Raw genomic sequence first — 20,916 nt, 5'->3', positions numbered from 1 at the left:
TGTTGTCAGTTCATGACGCGAACATCCTCTAAAAACTCACAATAAAAAGCCGTGATTTCAGCTAATGTTATTAACAACGAAATTTGTTCATATTTTTCTATCCAAACAGTCAATAACAGTGACAGGTTGTTGGAAAGAAGGGATCCCTGTCCCGGAAAAGAGAGACCTTGTGCTCGTGGGGAAGAACTGCCGACATTTTACCACTGAATGAAATCTAAGGTTTATCCAAGAAGTCTCGTGCTTTGTCGCTATGTGCTTTTCTGAACAAAAACCGATAGAGGGCTAGAAAAAGTGACTTAATCAAAAGACAGACTTCCTTGTTTATATACTCTGTTTTGTGTGCCATACTCCATGTGTGCGGGCCAGAGAAGCGAACAGCAGAATGAATATGGCATGTAAAAGCTGTTATGTGAAATTTTCTAAGCGCGCATGGGCCCCTGGGCTTTGCCCAAAATGCCCATTGGATAATCCGGCCCTTCTTGTTCCCCACACTTTTGAGGAAGGGTCCGGTCCTTGAGTTGAGTTATTCATTCTGAGTATAAATACACATTGGGAAACTCATCAACTAACATTTATCCTTAAAATATAAATACACATTTTGGCAGCCGTAGAACTTTACGAAAGTAGCCCAAAATCACTGCCGGTTTTGTCCAGTTGAGAGAGTAAACCCCTCCCCTACGCCTTAGACAAACTCTTCCTTAGACAAACTCTTCCTTCGTGGTAGAGACGTATTGAAGATGAGCAAGCTATGTATAGAGGGTATGCATAGAAGTTACTTTACCACGTGAGCACGCTCGAGTGTGCCTTTCTGGTTGGCAAAACACTCAGCAAAATGACTGCTTACAATATCAGGAAATGCAATTCGCAAAACATTTCACTGTCAAGGAATACCTGATTGTATGTCATAGGGAAGCCGTAATTATAGCCGTAATTATATAGCATACCCTCTAGTGCGGATGTCTTCCAGATGTTAATGCTATGAATGCAGATTAATGTGTGCTATCAGGGTAAGTGATTCTTGTGAGTTCAGTGTTTGATATGTGAGTTGTTTCACAAAATGAATCGGTTCAAATGAGTCTTTACATCGCGAATTGGAGATCAGCGGACATTGACACGCTGTGAGAAGTGAACAAGGAAAACACTTCACTGAATAGAATGTTTCCTCTATGTCAGCTACGTGTGCGGAACAATTGTCAGGGAAGAAATGAAAATTCTTGGCCGAATCTGAATAGAAAATGAAGCACTTGGCCGACACCGAACATGTTTTTTTTTTGCATTTCTTCTATTTATTCGGCCATTTTTTTCACTATTGCATAAACTATTGCAAAATGTGCTTTTTATAATTTGTCTTGCTTTTCAATAAAATGCAATATAACTTGAAATAAAATTAATTAAAACAAAGTCAGTAAAGAAAGGAGCCCTCTCACTTTATGAATAGCCTATAATATGCCTTTAACTGATTGCTAAAATAATGTAATGTAAATTACTCTGTAATGTAATGTACCCCTACAACAAAACTGTGTGTCATTCAACATATAAGATAAAAATATGAATAAACGAAAACTGTTGGATTATTATACTGTAGGATACATTGCAAAATAAAAAAAAAACATCCACACTGTAAGCCCTGATATAACTTCTAGTTAAACAGTTTAATTGCAACACACTTAAATTATTTAAGATTTAGTGTAGTACTGTAAAAATGTAAGTATATTCTACTACCTCTGCAGACAGTGTCGAATGTGTTGAAAACTTTAAGTGTAATGGGTTCAATAATAAAAGTTTTCGACTAACGACGCCCCCTACCCCAGCCCCTCGCTGATAGCAGTTGCAAAGGTTTCGACGGCGCCATTTTCTTGTGGTCGCAGTAAATGCGAGTTGTTGGTAAGAAATACATTTTTTCATATATATTTCTACCAAGAGGTTGTTATGCGTGTTTAAAAACATCATATATTGAGTATGTCTCGTTTTTAGCACGTTACTCGTGCACCGGTCCCGCTTGAACACATGAAATGACAGGCATAGTCTGTTCATCTGTATTTACCTCTTAAATCTTATCAAAGTGGTGATTTTGAGAAATAAAAACACATTATTTTAACAAATTAAGAGTTATTCGCTTGTCATCTTGCAAGATTAACGTTGCCTCTCGTGCGGTGGGGTGGACACGATCACACGTGTTTAACGTGATATGTTTGGCGTTTCCGTTGCCTTTATTTTGTGCTACGTTTATTGTTCTCTGATTTTGATAAGAGCCGTTTTCAAAGCACTGAAAACAGGCGTCAGACAAGTTGTGATATTTTCACATGCAAATATTTTTACGGTCTCGTTTAACCCTGCGAGTTCGACACGGAAAGTCTGAACTCCCGTGAGACGACGCTTTTTAGTGCGTCTATTTTCTAGCTGTTTCATCGAGAGGTTGTTTGCGAGCGTAGCAAACATACTTTAAACAGATCTATGTCTTTTCAGATGTAAGTTCGTGGGTAAACGTATGTCACTGGCTTGCGACTGACACTGTCCTGTTTAACCCCTTCGAATTAGACACGTGTGCTGTGGTTGTACAGAGTTGTTGGGAAAAATCTCAGAGAGAGCTTCTTTGATGCTCTTGACCGTTTCTGTCCAAGTCTAATGGACATCTTCAGGAAGAAGAAAGGCCTTGCCAGTCAGCTTTTGGCAGACGGTTTATTTGTCTACATCAATCTACCACTTCTCTTTCCTGTTGTCATTTCACCCGTTTCTTCTCATTTCTTCTTTGTATTGGTAACTTGTCTGTGCACTCCTTCTCCTTACTTCTTTTTTTAATTTTCTCTTCTCCATGCTTAAATCTCTTAATTTAATATTTTGGTCTGTATCATAGCCAAACTGTTGTGTAAAAGATCTGCCATATCTTCCAGACTACTGATCCAACAGATGTTCGGTCCCTTTGCCTTCGTGGACTGCCAGTCATTTTAGGGGATGACCCTTCTGCTTTCTTTAAGACCTGCTCTGTAAGTTTTTAAATGTTGCAGGTACATTACTTTAATAATGCATATGTAGTTTGAGTTTGAAGGACAGTGACACCAAAATTGTATTTATACATTACAAGTACTGGTTGCAAAACTGCCATAAACATGGCTTGGCAGCTAAGGAGAACATTTGTCCTTTTTTTAATGCATGACTTGGTACTGAAAATTATTTAACTGGGATGACCTTGTGAATCTGTTTCTATCTTTTTAGGACATCAATGATGAGGACTCGTACCACCAAATTCCAGTAGGAATCCTCTGCGTTGATGCAGAAAGTCCACAGCTAAACCCTTCCAGAGTGTGTATCATCTTGGAAGGGAATTCAGTGATGGAACCGGACAACTTGCCTCAGGCCTTCGGTCTTCTATTTGGACTCATTTATGCCCTACACTTGGACTATCCAAAGACTATGAAAAACACTTTTTGTTTCATCCAGCAGGTATTTCTTAACCTTGGCAAGGTTGAGCTTGCACCCAAAATTCAATCCCTGAAAAATCAGCTTACCGGTTAAAAGGTTTTTCTCCACAAACCATCTGAATGACATTTATATTCTTTTTTTTATGCATTTTTTCCCTCTTATTTCTTACTGTACTTTTGGCAAAAAGGCCATGGTCCGATTTTGTTCAATAGATAAAATCTTTTTTTACTAGTAAATATTTGGTGCCATGCATTTTTTTTGTGGAGACTAAAAGCAGGACCCAAAACCTAGCGATTTAAATACTGCACGGCACACTAGATTTTATTCAGGGAAAATTTTCACTTTCTTTGTTTAATGTAAACAATGCTGTTTAATGTTAATGCTGGTATTGTTCTTACCAAGTTTAGTTATCCAAATTTTCATTTCTATTGTGATCAATAGATCTATTGTTCTTTCTCATAAGCTGAGAACATAACAGTGTAGTTGCCTGATGGTAATAACATAACTAAGCCACACAATGGCAAGAAAACATGCTATACATATGTTATATTTCTATAGAAAATATTGTATGTCATGTGCTTAAGTGAAAATGTTAGACCAAGCTTTCGTGTTATTAAGGGAATAGTCTACACATTTTACACACATTTTAAGCATTTTATTAAGGCTCAAGGTTACACGTTTAAAACTTGAGGGCAATTTTCAATAAAAGAAAAAGAAACATATTTTTGTTGTTTGATTGCTTTTGTATATAATTTAATGCAATTAAAAAGATAAGTGGAACAATTGAACAGAGAAATTAGAAGAAATTAAAACATTGAGTAGATTTGTCTTAAACATATAAGCTGTTCTAATGACTATTTTAAGTAGACTTCACTCAAGTTTTTAAGTAATCATTACTCAAATTTTTTAGGGCAACAGGTTTCCTTCATTTTTTTGAGTAAACTCAACTTATCCGGGCTTACAGTGCATTGCAAGCTATTCTAACGCTGACTAACTAAATCAGTTCACGTCTACTCCAAACTCCGCCCAACAGAATTTGGCTTTTTTTCTCAGAAATTGCACTCGTGGCGGGGATCCACAGAACATTCTTTGACAAGTTGTTAAGTATAATAAGCTGACTGCACTCGATCACTGTAAGATGTCAAAGGCTACGGTCAGACTGTCAGAAAGTTACCGACCGGTAAAGAAGCTTTCATTCGTAAATATTCTCCCGCGCGCCAAGTCCCGTGCTGTGTCTTTCTCTGACAGTTTACAATGCTCCACACACGCACGCACGCACACACACACACACACACACATGTTTGCACAGCTATCTTTATGAGGGCATACATTGACGCAATGCAATCTCTAGCCCCTAACCCAAACCATCAGAACTGTGTACCTGACCCTAACCCTCACCCTAAACCTTACTGTAACCTAAACCCTAAAACCAGGTCTTGATGATCAAAAAGCCCTTTAAAGGGGTCTCAGAAAGTGAGGACCGCCCAAAATGTCCTTATTTTACTCTCTTAGTCCTCACTGTGTTGGTCTAAAACTCAAATTGGTCCTCATAAAGATAGATGTACAAGTAGACACAAACACACACACACACACACTGCTGAAATGTTTGCGGCATTAATTAAGCGCATTCGCGTTTCTCTCTATCTCAGTCTTTGCTGGTTGCTGCTTGATCGTATCACAAGTCAAGTATCTTTTTACTATTTTCTGCCGAACATTCGGTGCATCCCTTTTTGAGCACAACACCGAATTAAGTCAAACGCACTTTTTAGAGACGGAGTGAACGAGCTCTCTGCTCGCTCGTTCCAGTGCTAATCATAAGCGCTTCATTCACTACTCATAAATCACATTTAACGTTAAAATAATTTTTGAGCAAAGAATTTGTTTTACGCACCCGCACCAAACTTTACCTCACATGTTATAAAAAACGATTGCATTTGTGAGCATTTTGGCCGTAGTCTAGAGCCCAGCTTAAAGGTAGACTTTATATTTACATTTACATTTAGTCATTTGGCAGACGCTTTTATCCAAAGCGACTTACAGTGGACTTATTACAGGGACAATCCCCCTGGAGCAACATGGAGTAAAGTGTCTTGCTCAAGGACACACTGGTGGTGGCTGCTGGGATCGAACCAGCAACCTTTTGATTTACCAGTTCAGTGGTTTAACCCACTAGACCACCATCATTAACCCACTATACCACTATATAGGTATAATGCAAATGTACTTCTTTTTATGTTCATTATAACCCACCGTGCTCTGGTTAGGCTCTCTATTTTTCTAATATCATGAAATAGCGCTTACTATAACACGTTTTATATTGTTCATCACCTGTGCACTCTGTGAAAGAAGAGTTAATAACATATTTTTTTTATTTAACGCATATATTATCTTAAGCAAAACATAGTGCAAAAGCCATTGCAGTGTTTTCTGCCATGGTTTATCAAGCTAAGCATGCATTTACCCATTAGCAAATATATCTTCTTATCCAGCATTTCATTTACATTTACATTTAGACATTTACCATATGCTTTTATCCAAAGCTACTTACAAAGAGTTTAGGAGCAATAAGCTATATGTCATACAGGAGCCATAATACATTAAGTGCCAATACAAAGTTACTGGTTTCAACAAAAGCTAGACCACTACCTGATGAGATAAAGGGTTAGTGTTTTTTTTCATTTGTCTGTCAAGTATTCACAGAAGAGATGGGTTTTAAGTAGTTTCTTAAATGTTGTGAGAGATGTGGTTGAACGGACAGAGTTAGGAAGAATGTTCCACCAGGAAGGAGTTGAATGAGAACGAGCGGGAGAGCGATTTACTGCCCTTATGGGAAGGCAATACAAGACGCCACTGGTTTGCTGAATGCAGGGATCTTGATGGGGTGCAGGAGTGCAGGAGAGTGTGGAAGTAAGCCAGTGCAGATCCAGTGATAGTCCTGTAGGCAAGCATTAGTGACTTGAATCTGATCAAGCTACAACCGGTAGCCAGTGAAGAGAGATGAAAAGGGGAGTCACGTGAGCCCTTTTGGGCTGTTGGAAGACGAGGCGTGCTGCTGCATTCTGAACCTGCTGAAGTGGTTTGATAGCCTTTGCAGGAAGACCATTCAGGATTTCACTGTCAACATTACAATCAGGGTTATTTTGGAAAAAGCTATTGTCCAGACTGAAGTGCAATTTATCATCGTAAAATGGTTTTCTACCGCTTGCAATCAGACCCAAATAAGAGGTTTCTCCTACAGTTAATGTTTCAAAGAATCAATTACTCACATGAAAGAAATTATGAAATTATTATTATTGTATCTTCCTGCAGCCCCACTTAAGACATAATCATCTCTTTTAGTACACCAGTAGAATAAAATAATTATTTAGAGTCTGACCACAGACAGGTGCTTGCAGCATTCACAACAAGTTATAGTGCCAATAGTGCCAACCTTCAACACTGGGTTAGCAGTAATTTATTCAAGTAAAAATCGTTTGTTTTACATTTTTAAAGTTTAAGTGTGTAATCTCAATGATGTTAAAATACTTAATTCCATCCCAGCTGAATGTGCAAAGACAACTACAGTATAAGTAAGCCATCTCTTGGTTCAGATCCATTAAAGCTGTTTCTCTTTTTGTTTGCGCATTTCACCCAGCACAGCAACATTGACTATGTTTACATGCACTACATGAACTGCATATGTAAGTGTGGTTACAGTATATGTTTGTCAAACCAACAAGCGAGATTGGTTAAAATACAGTCATTCTGCGATTCCATTTGGGCACGCAAGTGGACAGAATGAAACACTTCAACATTAAACTTCTATAAATTGGCTTGTCAGTATTTCTTGTGTATCAAATTGCCAACCCTTTGCATGAACCGGCCAAGTCTGTTGTCATGTCCATGTGTCTGTTGGTTTGCATAACTGTTATGGTTATTAATTGTTTCTCCTCTTAAAAATACAGAATTCCTCAATTTTGTGCTTGAATTGCTGTTTGAAGACACATAGGCTGAATGACCATCCGAGGAATGCTTTGCTTCAAATAAGCAAAGTGGCTCAAATCGGCTATACGGTCTGTTGGTTGATACTTGTTTCTTTGGCAACAGATCCGATCTGGTCAGTGTTGAGTTTGACGTGTCATTCGGAGCAACATACAAGGTTTGCTCCTGCGTTTTGGAAGTCTCTGCAACACTTTTAGTAGGCGGGTGATAAAGCTCTTCGGTGCTAAACCGAGGTTCGGATGTTCCTCCCATGGTGGGATTATCAGCACTGGGAATCTTCCCATTTGCGCGTCTCAGTCTGATGCTTCCAAAGGATTTGACAGAACTGGTAGTGCTACTTTGGTGTTTCTGATCTCGTGTTAAATCGTCATCTGCGAGAATTGTATCAGTGCTGCTTCCTGTATTGAGACTTGCAGGGTTCTTTCTTTTCGGCAAGCCGTCCCCCTTCTGTGGGATATTTAGAAGAGATTTTATTTTCTTTGTGCTCCTTTTGAAGAAGTGTGGTGATGATATGCTATTTGTTTTTGAAGGTGGACCGTCCTCTCTTTCTAGAAGTGTTGCTGACACAGTTCTCGAGGGAGGCTGTTGCCTTACGTTTCCTGAGGTAGTAGTCTCATCTGCCTTTTTAAAATCATAATGTGAGACAGATCTTCGATCCTCTTTCAGGTTTTGAGAGTACCGTCCACTTGTAGGCTGCTCATTTACTAAAACCTTGTCTCTTTGTGCTCTAGGCAAAGAGGCATACATGTAACTAGAGGGATCATTCCTGTCACTATTATATGTATTGCACCTGGGATCGGCCACACTGTGTCTCTTGTATAAATCCACTTGCTGGATGTCATGTTCCTTGTTCACAAATCTGCAATTTGCTCTGTTCAGACTTGCATACATTGCATCTCTTCCTGAGCTGTAGCCTGTGCTGGTCCCTGAATTTTCTGAAATCTGTATACTGCGCTTCTTGAGCATGTCGTCGCATTGTGCTGCCCCAGCATGATTCCACTGGTTTGAGGAATAAATCGGAGTACCTGACTGAATTTTTTCGTGATTGGAGGACGATGAGTTATTAGAGAAGCTGTTCATCTCTGGTTGCTCTGGTATGGTGGATTTGAAAACAACTGATGACCTCATGCGAGAGTGTTGGGAAGCTGGTATTTTATATAGCTCCATTTCGTGTTTGTCCAGATATTCGTAGTTATCTCCGTAAGATGCATCATTTTGGTTGTTGAGGTAGGACTCTATCCTCCATGTCCGGAGGAAGGACTTTGATGTACTAGCTAAGCTGGGCATCTTTTGCCTCATGTTGAGAATTTGTTTATCTTGCCCGTGGTAGGACTGGCGCATGTTTGAGGTTCTGTGCATTGGGTTGATGACATAACTTTCGTACTGGTGGTCCTTGTTGTTAGAGAAACCACAGTAGCGGTTGCTTGCCGCTGCCACGTTCCAATTACTAGCGCCATGCTTAGACAAATGCGGAATATATGCAGGCTCCTGGCGCTCGCCGGCATAGCTGTGCCTTTTGTAATATTCAGATGCTTCTTGAAGGAGGCGTGTCTGTGGTGCAACAAGCTGCCTTTCTTCAAAATCTTGTGATGGCAAAAATCCTGATCTTTCACAAGTTTGCCGGTAAACTGCATCGAGCGTGTGTCTTAAGTGGTCTTTGCGTTCGAAGGGGTTGCTGGAATGCGTGAGGTATCCGTCCATTTTACCATTAGGCCTTACGTCACACTGGTTTCCATTGAAGCTGTTCTGAAATGGAGCTGGGATTGTCGATCGAGCGTATAATGTTCGGAATTCCTCATCATAAGTCTCTACTAGTTGGCCTGTAATAACCTGCACCATGCTGAGGTTAATCTTCTCATAGGACCACATGAAGCTGAAATAAGAACAAGTGGATATTAACATCAGTATTGTGCTTTGAAATGCTCCTTATCTTGGATATTTTTTTTTTCACATGTACCAATTATCTCTTAGTCTCATCTTTTTTTTTAAGCTAACAAACGCAAGCGTCCTTACCTGTATGATCCAAAAAACACTGTTTGACAGTCGACAATGATAAATTTTTGCTCCATCGCTCCATGGAACTTTGCTCCAGATTTGCAGCAATATTCCTGGCCTTTCACTGTACGGATCCTCATATTCTGCGATAAAAAAAACATGTTTAGATACATTTTCAGGAAATGTCCTGAAAGGACCTGTCCTTCACATAGGTAGTGTGTGCAAGCAGCATATTAGGACCTATAGTTATAATATGACCCTCTAGATCCAATAGAAAAATTGGTGTTGTGTTGAGAGGACCATGATATGACGTTTGACCATCGCTCCCAATCAAAATATGTACGTTTGTCGTTGTGCTGCTAACATGGTGCTCTGCCAACTGAGATACAGGAACTCATGATGCCATTTCTACGGCATGACCTGCAGCCAGTAATTTAGTAAATGCTCCAATTAGGTCGTATTTGAGGAAAGTGAACAACTGTATGATCTATACTGTCACATAGGTTCAATGATATTTTTCTGTAAGTCTCCCAAAAATCAAGGATGTTGTTCAGGCAGGTCACATTCATGAAGCATGCAATCAGGCGGTGCTCACAATGTCTAACAATAAACTTCTGACATGTCACACTTCAATTACGTCTTTTAAGTCCTCTATTCATTTCTTGTCCCAACTGCCTCTCTTTTGCATGGATGCTATTAACATCCTCCTCCATCCCCAGCTCCATCTCTTGTCTGACAGCCCTTTGCCTTTTAGTCCTCTCAACAGCTAATCTATTTTCTTCAGGAATATCCAACCAGCAATATATTGTAAATCAATTTTCAATGTGTCATTGTAGTTCAGGATATGCAGTACCATCTTGTATATCACTTGAAGTTATCAAGTGTCCATACAACATTATGCAAATTTTATTCAGAGAGTTTGCCAGCAAGAATATAACTATATTACTTTGAACAAAGTAGTCCTGACTAAAATAAAAAACACCACATGATTTTGAATAATTTTCCAATACACATCATCCCCTCAAAACCTTTACTGTTTCATGTTCAATTTAAGAGACAAAGTTGACATGTTAAACCTGTTTAAAAAGTATGCCTACTTAAATATGCCTCATTGCTGCTTTGCAAACATAGAAACATTACGATAGTAATTCTTTCAGTGTTAAAGCGAGGGTCAGGTCTTATTACTGTCGCACTGTCGAAGTGACAAGTCTGTTAATGCTTTATTTTATGGCTTATATATACCATCTGTCTAAAGTAGTCAACAGTCCTGGCTACAGAGAAAGAGATGTCTGTGCACAAATGTGGTAGTGTGTGTACTGTGATCTTTGCTGTTATGTGGCAAAAGTACTGTACACTTACTCTGAGTTGTTGTATTTGGACATCTTGTTTTTCAATCATAGTGAGGAAACTTTTGAAGTGAATATGGTCCAGTAGAATGTAGACAGGAACAGCCCTTACCGATGCATCTACCACCTCTTTAAAAATGTCCACATCAGTAAAAATATCCATTGCAATCGCAATGACCTGTAACATGTAACATGAAAACCAAGTATTATTATTATAACTATTATCAAGATAATTTGCACAGTACCGAACTATTTTCTTAAATCAATAATACAAGGATACTACATGATACTACAAACAACTGAACAAGGTAGAAGTCTAAAAAAGTAAACACACTGTTGTTTGGTTTATTAAATGTCAGCTAGCATCATGCTGCATACTCTCACGAAAAAGGCAAAGTCCAGATATCAAAACATTTTAAACTGTCAATTGTTTTTCAGGCACTGTTCAGGCAAGAGTCAGACAAGAAGAATAAGCTGTATGTATTCTGTCTGTATTATTTAAAGACGTTGAGCATTTAATACCAGCATTTTGACTTTCTGGCAGACCAGCATTCCACAATTCAAGCCATGACAGGCTCATGATTTTCAGTTCATGACTTTAAGTCTTAATGTAAGTTATATTTTACCACACCCCAGCAACACTAAAAGACATTAAGAATATGATATCTTTGTGCTTTTTTCTGAAGCATGATGTGTATACATTACTGTAAATTGTGTCAACTCAACGCAGACCCTACGCGGACTGCAAGCGCTGTATTTGGTCTGTTTGAACCCCTCCCTCAGGTAAAAAAACTCTGCAATGGCGTCATGTTTACTCTGCTACATGTGCTGCTTCTTATTTGGCTCTTGGTTACACGAGCAACACGTTCGTGGACACTGACGCCTAATGGTCATTGCATGTTGACATGGACAACGATGCAGAAGAATAAATTAATACCGACATGTAGCCTACGGCGTAGAGGCTACGGCGTAGGTCCTACGCACGAGTATAAAAAGAGCTTTACTCTGTCAACATGACAATCAAGCATATGATTTTACATCCAAAATCTGTTGGATTTAAAATAAAGTAAGTCCTCAAAGTATCTCCTACTCAAAGCAGTAATTTGAGACTTTTTTATTTACTGCTTTTTGTGATGTTGAAATACACTCACCTAAAGGATTATTAGGAACACCATACAAATACTGTGTTTGACCCCCTTTCGCCTTCAGAACTGACTTAATTCTACGTGGCATTGATTCAACAAGGTGCTGAAAGCATTCTTTAGAAATGTTGGCCCATATTGATAGGATAGCATCTTGCAGTTGATTGAGTTTTGTGGGATGCACGAAGTTCCTGTTCCACCACATCCCAAAGATGCTCTATTGGGTTGAGATCTGGTGACTGTGGGGGCCATTTTAGTACAGTGAACTCATTGTCATGTTCAAGAAACCAATTTGAAATGATTCGAGCTTTGTGACATGGTGCATTATCCTGCTGGAAGTAGCCATCACAGGATGGGTACATGGTGGCCATAAAGGGATGGACATGGTCAGAAACAATGCTAAGGGAAGGCCGTGGCATTTAAACGATGCCCAATTGGCACTAAGGGGCCTTAAGTGTGCCAAGAAAACATCCCCCACACCATTACACCACCACCATAATTGCATTAATGAGAAATTGAACAGGTGTTCCTAATAATCCTTTAGTCGAGTGTATAATGAACAGGTTGAAAACCTTTTTCCACAACTAATCGGTATATTTTTGCCACTTGAATATCCTGTTATGAACTTACACAGTTAACAAATAAAGCAGACATGATACTAAAACACACGCATGCACACAAACATACATACAGTACACAGATAACATAGACTTACAGCTTGCAAACACATTAACATTTCTTAAAGCAGGTTATGTTATATTATGCAAAAACACATTGAGTCTTCACATAATGCACTGCAGGTTGACTTATGCAATTGTGTTATAACATATTACTTTGTTTATGCAAACCAATGTGCCTTCAGGTGAGTTGAATCTTGGCTGGCCAGAGCTTATACTTATGTCAACTTTTATATCAGTAGCTAAGACCCTACCTTGCTAATATGTTTGACATGTTTGATACATTAACATGAACATTTTTGCATTTCGCAGACGCTTTTAGCCAAAGCGACATTGCATTGTACTAAAACAACAATTGTTTCTGACAATGTGCAATCCCCTGGGATCGAACCCATGACCTTGGCATTGCTAGTGTCATACTCTAACCACTGAGCCACGGGAAAAATGGAATGCATGGAAAAACAAGCGCTGACTCCTTCCATCTATAGAAGTTTTGTTCCACACCCCAGCAGCAGGGCTTTTCTGTTCATGACAAAATGTTTTTTTTTCTTGCAGTCGGACAGGCTTCTCATGGACACACCCAGATATTTCAGGCACTCCTGTATGAACAACTGGAAAGGGAGTGTGCATTTAAGCTGTGCGGGTTGCACAACTTTCATTGTTTACCTCGTGTTTGTTCTGTATGTTGGGGCTGCCACTGTTGCTTGGGAGAGACTTGTGTAATGTGTACATGACCGATGACTCTGGGAAAGGGTGATGTCTAATACCATCCCAAGCACGAGTTTAAGATATCGGGACTGCAGGGCTGTTTTCACAAGCCATGATTTAAAGGAAATCAATTTGTAGTCTCCTCTGAGATTATGAGTGATTTGCGAAGGTTGGTGAAAGCGCTTGACATGTTTCAATGCACATCTGACATAGTGCTCAGGTTCAGTGCTTTAACACACAGCGAGTCTGCTCCCATTAGCGCTTTAAGAGTAAATTATGAGATTATATATCTATCATGTCTATCATGTACTGCTGTTGGTCCACTGTACATATTGTAGTCCAGAGTCAACGCAACCATCTAATAGGAGATTTTAGAATTTTGTCTTTTTGGAGATTCTGATTTCCTTTCGCAGCAGGACTTGGCACCTGCCCGCAGTATCAAGCAGTAATTCATGCAAAAGGAGCCCCAACAAAGTACTGAGTGCATAATTTAACATACGTTAGAGCTCTTGAACATTTCCGTTTTGTGAAAAAAAAATGTTATTCTTTGAAAAAGCATTCAATTTTTTTGAAAAACTGTATTTTTAAGTCGTAGCCAAAAAAAAAACTCTTTTAATATTTTACTTTGTGCGTAAAGAATCTAGATATAAGAAATTTTGGAATTAAATTAACAAAGAAAAACTTCATGATATTGTGCAAGATATTCTCTTTTTGATGAATCTGTACATACATATTTACTTTGGGTTTTTTGATTTTCTATTTAACTATATTAAATAAAACACATTTGTCATAGTATTATTCACCATTGAGAATAGCCTGAACCTCGAAAACCGTAAACATTCTTAAACATTATAAGATTGAGACAAATTTTAAACTTTTCATGAAAAAGATTATGCAAAATGTGACCTGGTCATGTTTTTCTGAGATTTGTAAGATACACAATAAACAGAGCTGAAGCCAATGTTTAGGTTTTAGGTTCAGTGTAATGGTGTGTTCAGACCAAACGCGAATGGCGCGTCAAGCGCGAGTGATTTACATGTTAAATCAATGCAAAGACGCGATAGACCTACTTGCGGCGCGAATCGCGCGAATGAGGCGGCGCGAATGACGCGAATTGCGCGAATGAGGCGGCGCGAATGAAGCGAATTGCACGAATGACGCGAATTGCGCGGATGACGAGAATCGCGCGAATTGAGCGTTCGCGTGATTCGCTCGAGTTGAAAAATCTGAACTTTGGCGAAAATTCGCGCCGCGTTAACCAATCAGTAGCTTGCTCTAGCAGTCAGGTGATTATGATGTTGCGAGGGGACGCAGAAATCTCAACAACAATGGAGGACAAAATCACCGTTGCTTTATGTGGATACCTGGAGCTGTACGATACATCTTACTTTTATCGAAACTGAAATAAAAAGGATTTTGCTTGGAAGAAAGTGAGTGAGGAGGTCGGACAATCTGGCAAGTTGTCAAAAACGATCTTTGAACAATTTAAGCAATTTATCTATAAGGGAATGGAGCCGGCTGGCAGAAGCCTCTCCCATGACGCGAATTCGCGTCTGCATTGAAGTGAGTTTGACGCGCGAATGAAGCGAATTTGACGCGCGAATGAAGCGAGTAAACTAAAATGTTCAAGCGTCCAAGTACACGCGAATAGCGCGATTTATTCGCGCAATTCGCGTTCGGTCTGAACACAACATAAGGGTACAATTTACATGGCTGTCAATCATGTCAAGATTCAAAACAACATAATGAAAAAGTGCATTTTATTTGAGTCTTGGAGTGCCTCAAAAGAACTGGATGACAATCTCACCTACTTTGTGAATGTCATTTATTTAGACATGTCTTTAGGGAATCATTTGAACATCAAGTTTTGCTGGGTGAAACTCCAGAGAGAATCAAATCTTATGTGATGGGTGATGTTGGTGTAGATCAAAGACTTACTTCATATCCGTATATTTAAAGGATATTTGTTCTCATAGCCATTATCTCTGACTATTTTAGTTATATGGAAATAACCAAAATCTACATTATGACTCAAATGAGAAAATACCAATACCCAAGAACATATGACAGCATATTACATAAAAATAACTATTTCTGTGACTCAGATTTATAATTTATTCATTTTATTTACAAGTGACTGATAACTTTGTCAGCTTTTATACATTTCTTTTCTTTTGTACAATTCTGACAAATGTTAGGATTAACAATGTCTCAAAACTACCATCATGGTGGAAAAGACAAAAGTTTAACACTCTGTCTAAAAAGACAGACTACAGCTTTCACTGTAGTCCTAAATGTAAACATAGCTTTTTCCATTACTGTTTTCTTATTGACAAAATGTTAAATGCTCTCTTACTTTCAATTTGCTTTAGATATAATATATGCTAAATGAACAAAAGCCAACAAGAGAATGAACTACTCATAATTAAAGAATAAGTAAGTTCATTGGCAAGTATGCTTTCCTGTAGCTCAGTGGTAAAAGCTTTGGGTTAATAACGCAACGTTGTGGGTTCGATCCCAGGGGATTGCAAATACCTAAGTATAAATGTATAGGTTAATGCAATGTAAGCCACTTTGGATAGCACCGTCTGCCAAATGCATGCATACATGTAAATGTAAGTTGATTATAAAATACATTTGACTAAATTCACCTTGTTTTGTGGGAGTGGACAGTGTGTGGCATGCTTAACATTTCTAAAATAATTTCTTCTCTGATTGGCACACTCTTTTCATTATGTTTACTTGACATTTGGCAATTAGTTTAATCTTTTTAAGAAAACAGCATGTCTTATTTATTGCTGGAACCATCTCTGTTAAAGGGTACATTAGTAAGTTCCTATTTACTCCTTGTTTAGTTTGAGCCCACAACTGTATAATTACAGCAAGATCTTGTATTACTTTGCCTTCTTTCTGTTTATTACATTATTTGTCTTCAGTTTAAAGGTTTTGAATGGCCACTGTCTAATAAATGAAAGGTAATACATTTAAGAATCTTTAATTGGAGACCTAGATTATAAAACGTGTAAGCACAGATTTGATGATGGAGTGTAAGTGCACAGAAATTCATGGAAACGTTCATATTTTTAACAGTCTGGGATGTGGGAAAATGCTCAGTGCCACGTCAGGGTTTGAGCAGACATAATAATTAGACATTGTTAAAAGGCGGAGATCTGAAACTGTTCAGCTGTGCACAATTTTGAATATAATTTGCGACGTTGAGATTTCACCTCTGAATATGAGGCGTACACACGATTTCGGTGCATAAGTTCTACAACACGTACCCACTTTAAGAAATGATCGTAAAATCAAATTTAGGATGGTTTCTTCCAGTTGATTTTCACATAAAACACAAAACACAAATGCAGGTCCATTTCTGCATCTCCTAATATCGGTCACAGCTTCCAAAAAAAGTCCCCTAGACAGTACAAAGGTCGGTATTTTCATTTTTTGCTTTAGACTCAAATCACAACATACCTATTTACAAGTTATATGTTTGCTGAATCTGGCTTTCACAGAAGGCTATTGAATTATATAACTGTTTTCTTTTTTAGGTCAATACTTTCACCACCAGCTCTAATATTAACTATTTTTCTATAAAGGTCTAATTCCAATATGAAAGAGTAGCAGACAGTGCAACACCATCACTTGGTGATGTATACAAAAATCCATTTAGAAGAAAATGTTTTAGTATTGCTGTTTAATTCAAATATGTTTACTTTCATAAATAATGAAAACTAGTCCTGTCTGAAAAGAGCCACAAACACTTTAAACGCATGGCTGTTCATGTACAAGGTCTACTTCATGCTAATGTGAAAGTTGCCAGTTAGCTATAGGATAAAGAAAACAGAAAAGCACATGATCTGCAGATTGACTGGTTTCAAACAGACACTTATTTACACTGTTCACAGCATGCTGTTTTGTCAACATTACCTGCCTGGCATCCTGTATATGTTTCCGGATCATTTCCTTGATGGTGGGGCTGTTTTGTCTTGGTGGGTGAAAGAGCAGGTCTATTTTGGTCTTAAGCCTGGTGTGCAAAACCTCCGGCCAGCCTAAATCTAGGTTTGGTGGCTCAGTGTCAGAGTGAGTCGGCCAGTATGTCCCCGTAGAAGACGTCTCATCCGGCAGGCAGTCCGCTTCCTCTGTGTGATTGCTGGAGGGTAGCTGTACCACATTCCCAGTAATGTGCTGGATTTCCTTCTCTGAAATAAACCCCCAAATGCCTTCTTGCTTGATGAAGTTTTGATAAGAAGCTTCTCCACCATCGATAAGACAGTCTATGGCTAACCGATATGCCTCTTTGTAATGAGGCTGTACATAATCTTCTGCTTTAAATTCCTCTTTTGAAGAAGAGAGCAGGGACAAATTAGATTCCATTAAGCTGTCCATCTCCCTCAAAAGTCTCTACAGCTTCTGTGACAAACGGAAAAAAAACAACAAGATACCATTTAACAAGAACAAGTATGCACCTTGATACTATAAGCAATTCATATAGGTAAATTTACATAAGCATTCACGCTGAAGGCTTTTTCTTAGCACACTTCTTTACAGCATTTCAACATTGCTTTTGCAAATCTATTTGCATGCTTATAATACATTTTGTGTTTTCTAGTTTTGGTTTAATTTTACACTTAGGCATTCACCTGATATTTTATCGTAATTTCACATCTGATTGTGTGTTTGTAGGATTCGACCCCAGGACCTTTGCCTTGATAACTCAACATTCTACCAAGTGATCTACAGAAGCACTTCAATTTAATGTCAATGAATTTGATCAATTAGTGCTAAAAACTGTTAAACTAGGTCCAACAGCAGACCTGAGTGTTGAACCCACTGTGAAATTTGACGTTTGTATCACTAATGTGTTCACTTCATCCCTGACTAGATCACATGAGTAAATTCACGTTCACACTTAACTTTTCAGTCCATAGACTTCCGTTCATATGCACGTGAATGCGTCAGACCGGAAACACAAGCCCGTCCACAGATATTTCGCTGCGTAGCAAAGTTCAAGTATGGTGAACTCTGACCTGACGTGAATGCATGATACCAACATAAGATCAAAACGTCACAGCGTGACCTCTCGGTACAGAAATGTATAAATTGGAGGAATTGCTTCCACCCATTATCATAGCACTGTCCAAGCGAATTTCACATGCTCAAAGTATAGTCTGACCGCAGCATTATACACGGAAAGCAGAGATTAGAACTAAGTTCGACAAGTTTACAAGGAGCAAGGAGAGTGATTTGCTGAAAGTCATTTCATTAATTTGGTAGGTGGAGCTGATTGTGTCATTTCTGCCTAAAATAATGAGTGTGCAAATAAAAATCAAAGTCTGTAATATCTCTCACACTGTGCCTGGTTGTGCACAAAATCTTGCTATTGGTGCTGCTTGCTGTTACTTCAAAATTAAGTCATAATTTTGGCAGCCTTTAATCCTGCTAAAACTATGACTGTGTTCATTTTCTTGTGAACACACACCAAGATTATTGTATGAATATTTGTTTGGATTAATTTAATAACATGGCATGTGTAGGTGCCCGTGATATGGGGCTGTGTCTGTACAATACTGGTTGTTTAGAATGTACCGTAGGCCTTATGTGAGAGCTCTTCTCCATTTTATATACAGATCAATATCTTACAAGTAGCTTGTAGCTTCACTACACTGTAACACCGTGTCTACACTGGACTCGACACAACACGGACCGGTTCACATCCAGTGTGGACACAATTTAAAATTATCATGGCTTCTAATGGGTTCAATTGTCTTTTGTCGCATCATGCCGCGTCCGGTGTAGACACATTGTTTCAATTAAGTCTTATGACGTACTATAAAACAATCTGGGCTCATCATGAGTATCCTGCTATGTCATTAGATTCATTTCAGGACATAGACTGTTGGAAAACATTGATATTTCTGTGTCTTTTTGCTCTGTAACAGAGCAGGGTCAAGCCCTTAATACAATCTTTTAGTCTCTAAATATAATTTGGTTTTCTTAGGGCAGCACAAATACAGGAAGCAACAGTGTAGGTATGTCTAATGAAGATCAACCTAGACAGCAAATGATTCGATGGTTAGAAAGTGGGAGGTTTGCTTAACTGTTAGACTTTTCAGAACAGTTTTTTTAAATGTGTCACTTTTGCGTTTTAGGAGAGCTCTCAATAATGTCTCAAACTGTGTCCCAAATGCCTCCAAAGTCTGTATTTTTTTTTTTTTTATAAATTCATGTGTTCAATGTATTTAAAAAAAACGGAGAAAAAAAAGCTATGGCAGAGAAATCAATATCTATTACGCTGAACAAGGCAGGGAGAGCATAATAAAAAGGTTATTTTAACTAAAGGTTGTTCTTTCACAAACCCATATTTATTCTATATTCAAATCGATCCTATCAGGCATAAGTCTTTCTCCTCACTTGATTCATTCAACTTGACGTGACTTGATCAACAGCTGCTGAGCTCTCCCCAGGCCAGAAGCATTCAACACTCACAATGCCTCTCCTTCTCTGACACACTGATTCATATGGTGGCTGCATAACAAGACACTTTTAAGTAGCATAAAATGTGTGTGAGCAATTATGAGAAATACATGGAAATCGTTTGCAGTAGGCTATAACTGGACTTTATTATTATGTATTATGGACTATTATTAACAGCTTTAGTGTTGAGGAGTGAATTTTGGTTGTTTATCTTTTGCAACAGCTTGTTTTAAAGATTTGGATCACTTTTTCATAAAGGTCCTGAAATTAATGCAAATTACTTTAAATGCACTCTTTATATCCTATCTTCGAAGATTATTTCAGTAAGTTTAGCAAACAGGCATTTTAGTTTTTTTGTGGGACAGTTCTTAGAAACCTGATTTTGGAAGTACAGAACTCTTCTTCCTTAATCTATTGAACTTTAAAAAAAGAATCTAAGCTGCTTTAAGACATCACCACATACTGAAGATAAAACCAAATGATCCATAAACAGAACAAATATATATACAGTGAGAATCCCATTTCGGTCATGTTACAAATTCAACATTGTACTGAAATATATCCATTTTTATCAATTTAACGGAAATAATAGTCTGACATATTTCTTCTAAGAATTGTTCTGTTCAAATATCTGCAGTTTACTTTAACTACTGTTCTTAAATAAGTTCTTAAACATTTAAGTCTAAAAAAGAGCCAATTTGTAAAACTTACTTAAGAGGAACTTGTCATGCTGTGTTTCTTAATGATTCCGTGTTTTTTGCCTGGTACAGAGGTATGTCAAGAGCCAAAGTTTGTTGTCCACCGAAAAAACTTGAATGTCTTTAAACACGAGGAGTGCTGAGAACCTGATGGAGGGTGGGACTCAAGTTTTCACATGCAAATAACAAGAGCATCTGACTGGCCAGAGGCAATAAACCTGTCTGACATACAGTATGCAATAGGCACACCTCTTCCACTCTTTAGTAATAATGCTTTGACAGAGTTCACAGTACACTAAGATAAAGTTGACAGTTTCAAATTCTATCTTCTCGTCTCTGACAAAGGCTATAATTTTATTTTATTGTGAAACGCACAGCATTTTAATGTCTTTCCCTAAAATGATGTTTTCTTTTTTATTCATTTTTTGCTAATTTAAGTTCTTCACAGTATGTAGGAAGGCTAAAAAGCATT

At 38.3% G+C, this 20,916-nt stretch overlaps 1 protein-coding gene and 1 long non-coding RNA gene across 3 annotated transcripts; one reads left to right on the top strand and one right to left on the bottom strand.

Annotated features, from left to right (window-relative positions):
* Window positions 1–1,846: 1,846 nt before the first annotated feature.
* Window positions 1,847–4,142, top strand: LOC130431170 (uncharacterized). Of its 2 annotated transcripts, XR_008908153.1 has the most exons (3): window positions 1,847–1,884; window positions 2,539–2,984; window positions 3,214–4,142. It is a non-coding gene; the product is annotated as an uncharacterized LOC130431170 (long non-coding RNA). The 2 variants fall into 2 exon arrangements; XR_008908152.1 differs by having other exon boundaries at window positions 1,857–2,984.
* Window positions 4,143–5,771: 1,629 nt separating this feature from the next.
* fam83b (family with sequence similarity 83 member B) lies at window positions 5,772–20,588 on the bottom strand. The gene is made up of 5 exons (XM_056760020.1): window positions 20,458–20,588; window positions 17,200–17,682; window positions 10,756–10,920; window positions 9,415–9,539; window positions 5,772–9,274 (listed from the first exon to the last, which is right to left on the bottom strand). Exons 2-5 carry the CDS (start codon window positions 17,656–17,658, stop codon window positions 7,237–7,239), a joined length of 2,787 nt encoding a protein of 928 aa, XP_056615998.1. The 5' UTR covers window positions 17,659–17,682; window positions 20,458–20,588; the 3' UTR covers window positions 5,772–7,236.
* Between the last annotated feature and the right edge of the window lie 328 nt (window positions 20,589–20,916).

Source organism: Triplophysa dalaica, chromosome 11 (assembly GCF_015846415.1).
Source record: "Triplophysa dalaica isolate WHDGS20190420 chromosome 11, ASM1584641v1, whole genome shotgun sequence".
Taxonomy (NCBI): Eukaryota; Metazoa; Chordata; class Actinopteri; order Cypriniformes; family Nemacheilidae; genus Triplophysa; species Triplophysa dalaica.
The sequence above is the reverse complement of the archived record's forward strand: the minus strand, read 5'-3'. Positions and strand labels throughout refer to the sequence as shown.

Coding starts and splice junctions, on each gene's coding strand:
- fam83b (XM_056760020.1), bottom strand. CDS start 17,658: ATGGACAGCTTAATGGAATCTAATTTGTCCCTGCTCTCTTCTTCAAAA. Junction 9,540..10,755: donor TCCAAATACAACAACTCAGA/GTAAGTGTACAG, acceptor TTTTTATCGCAG/AATATGAGGATCCGTACAGT. Junction 9,275..9,414: donor GTGTTTTTTGGATCATACAG/GTAAGGACGCTT, acceptor TTCTTATTTCAG/CTTCATGTGGTCCTATGAGA.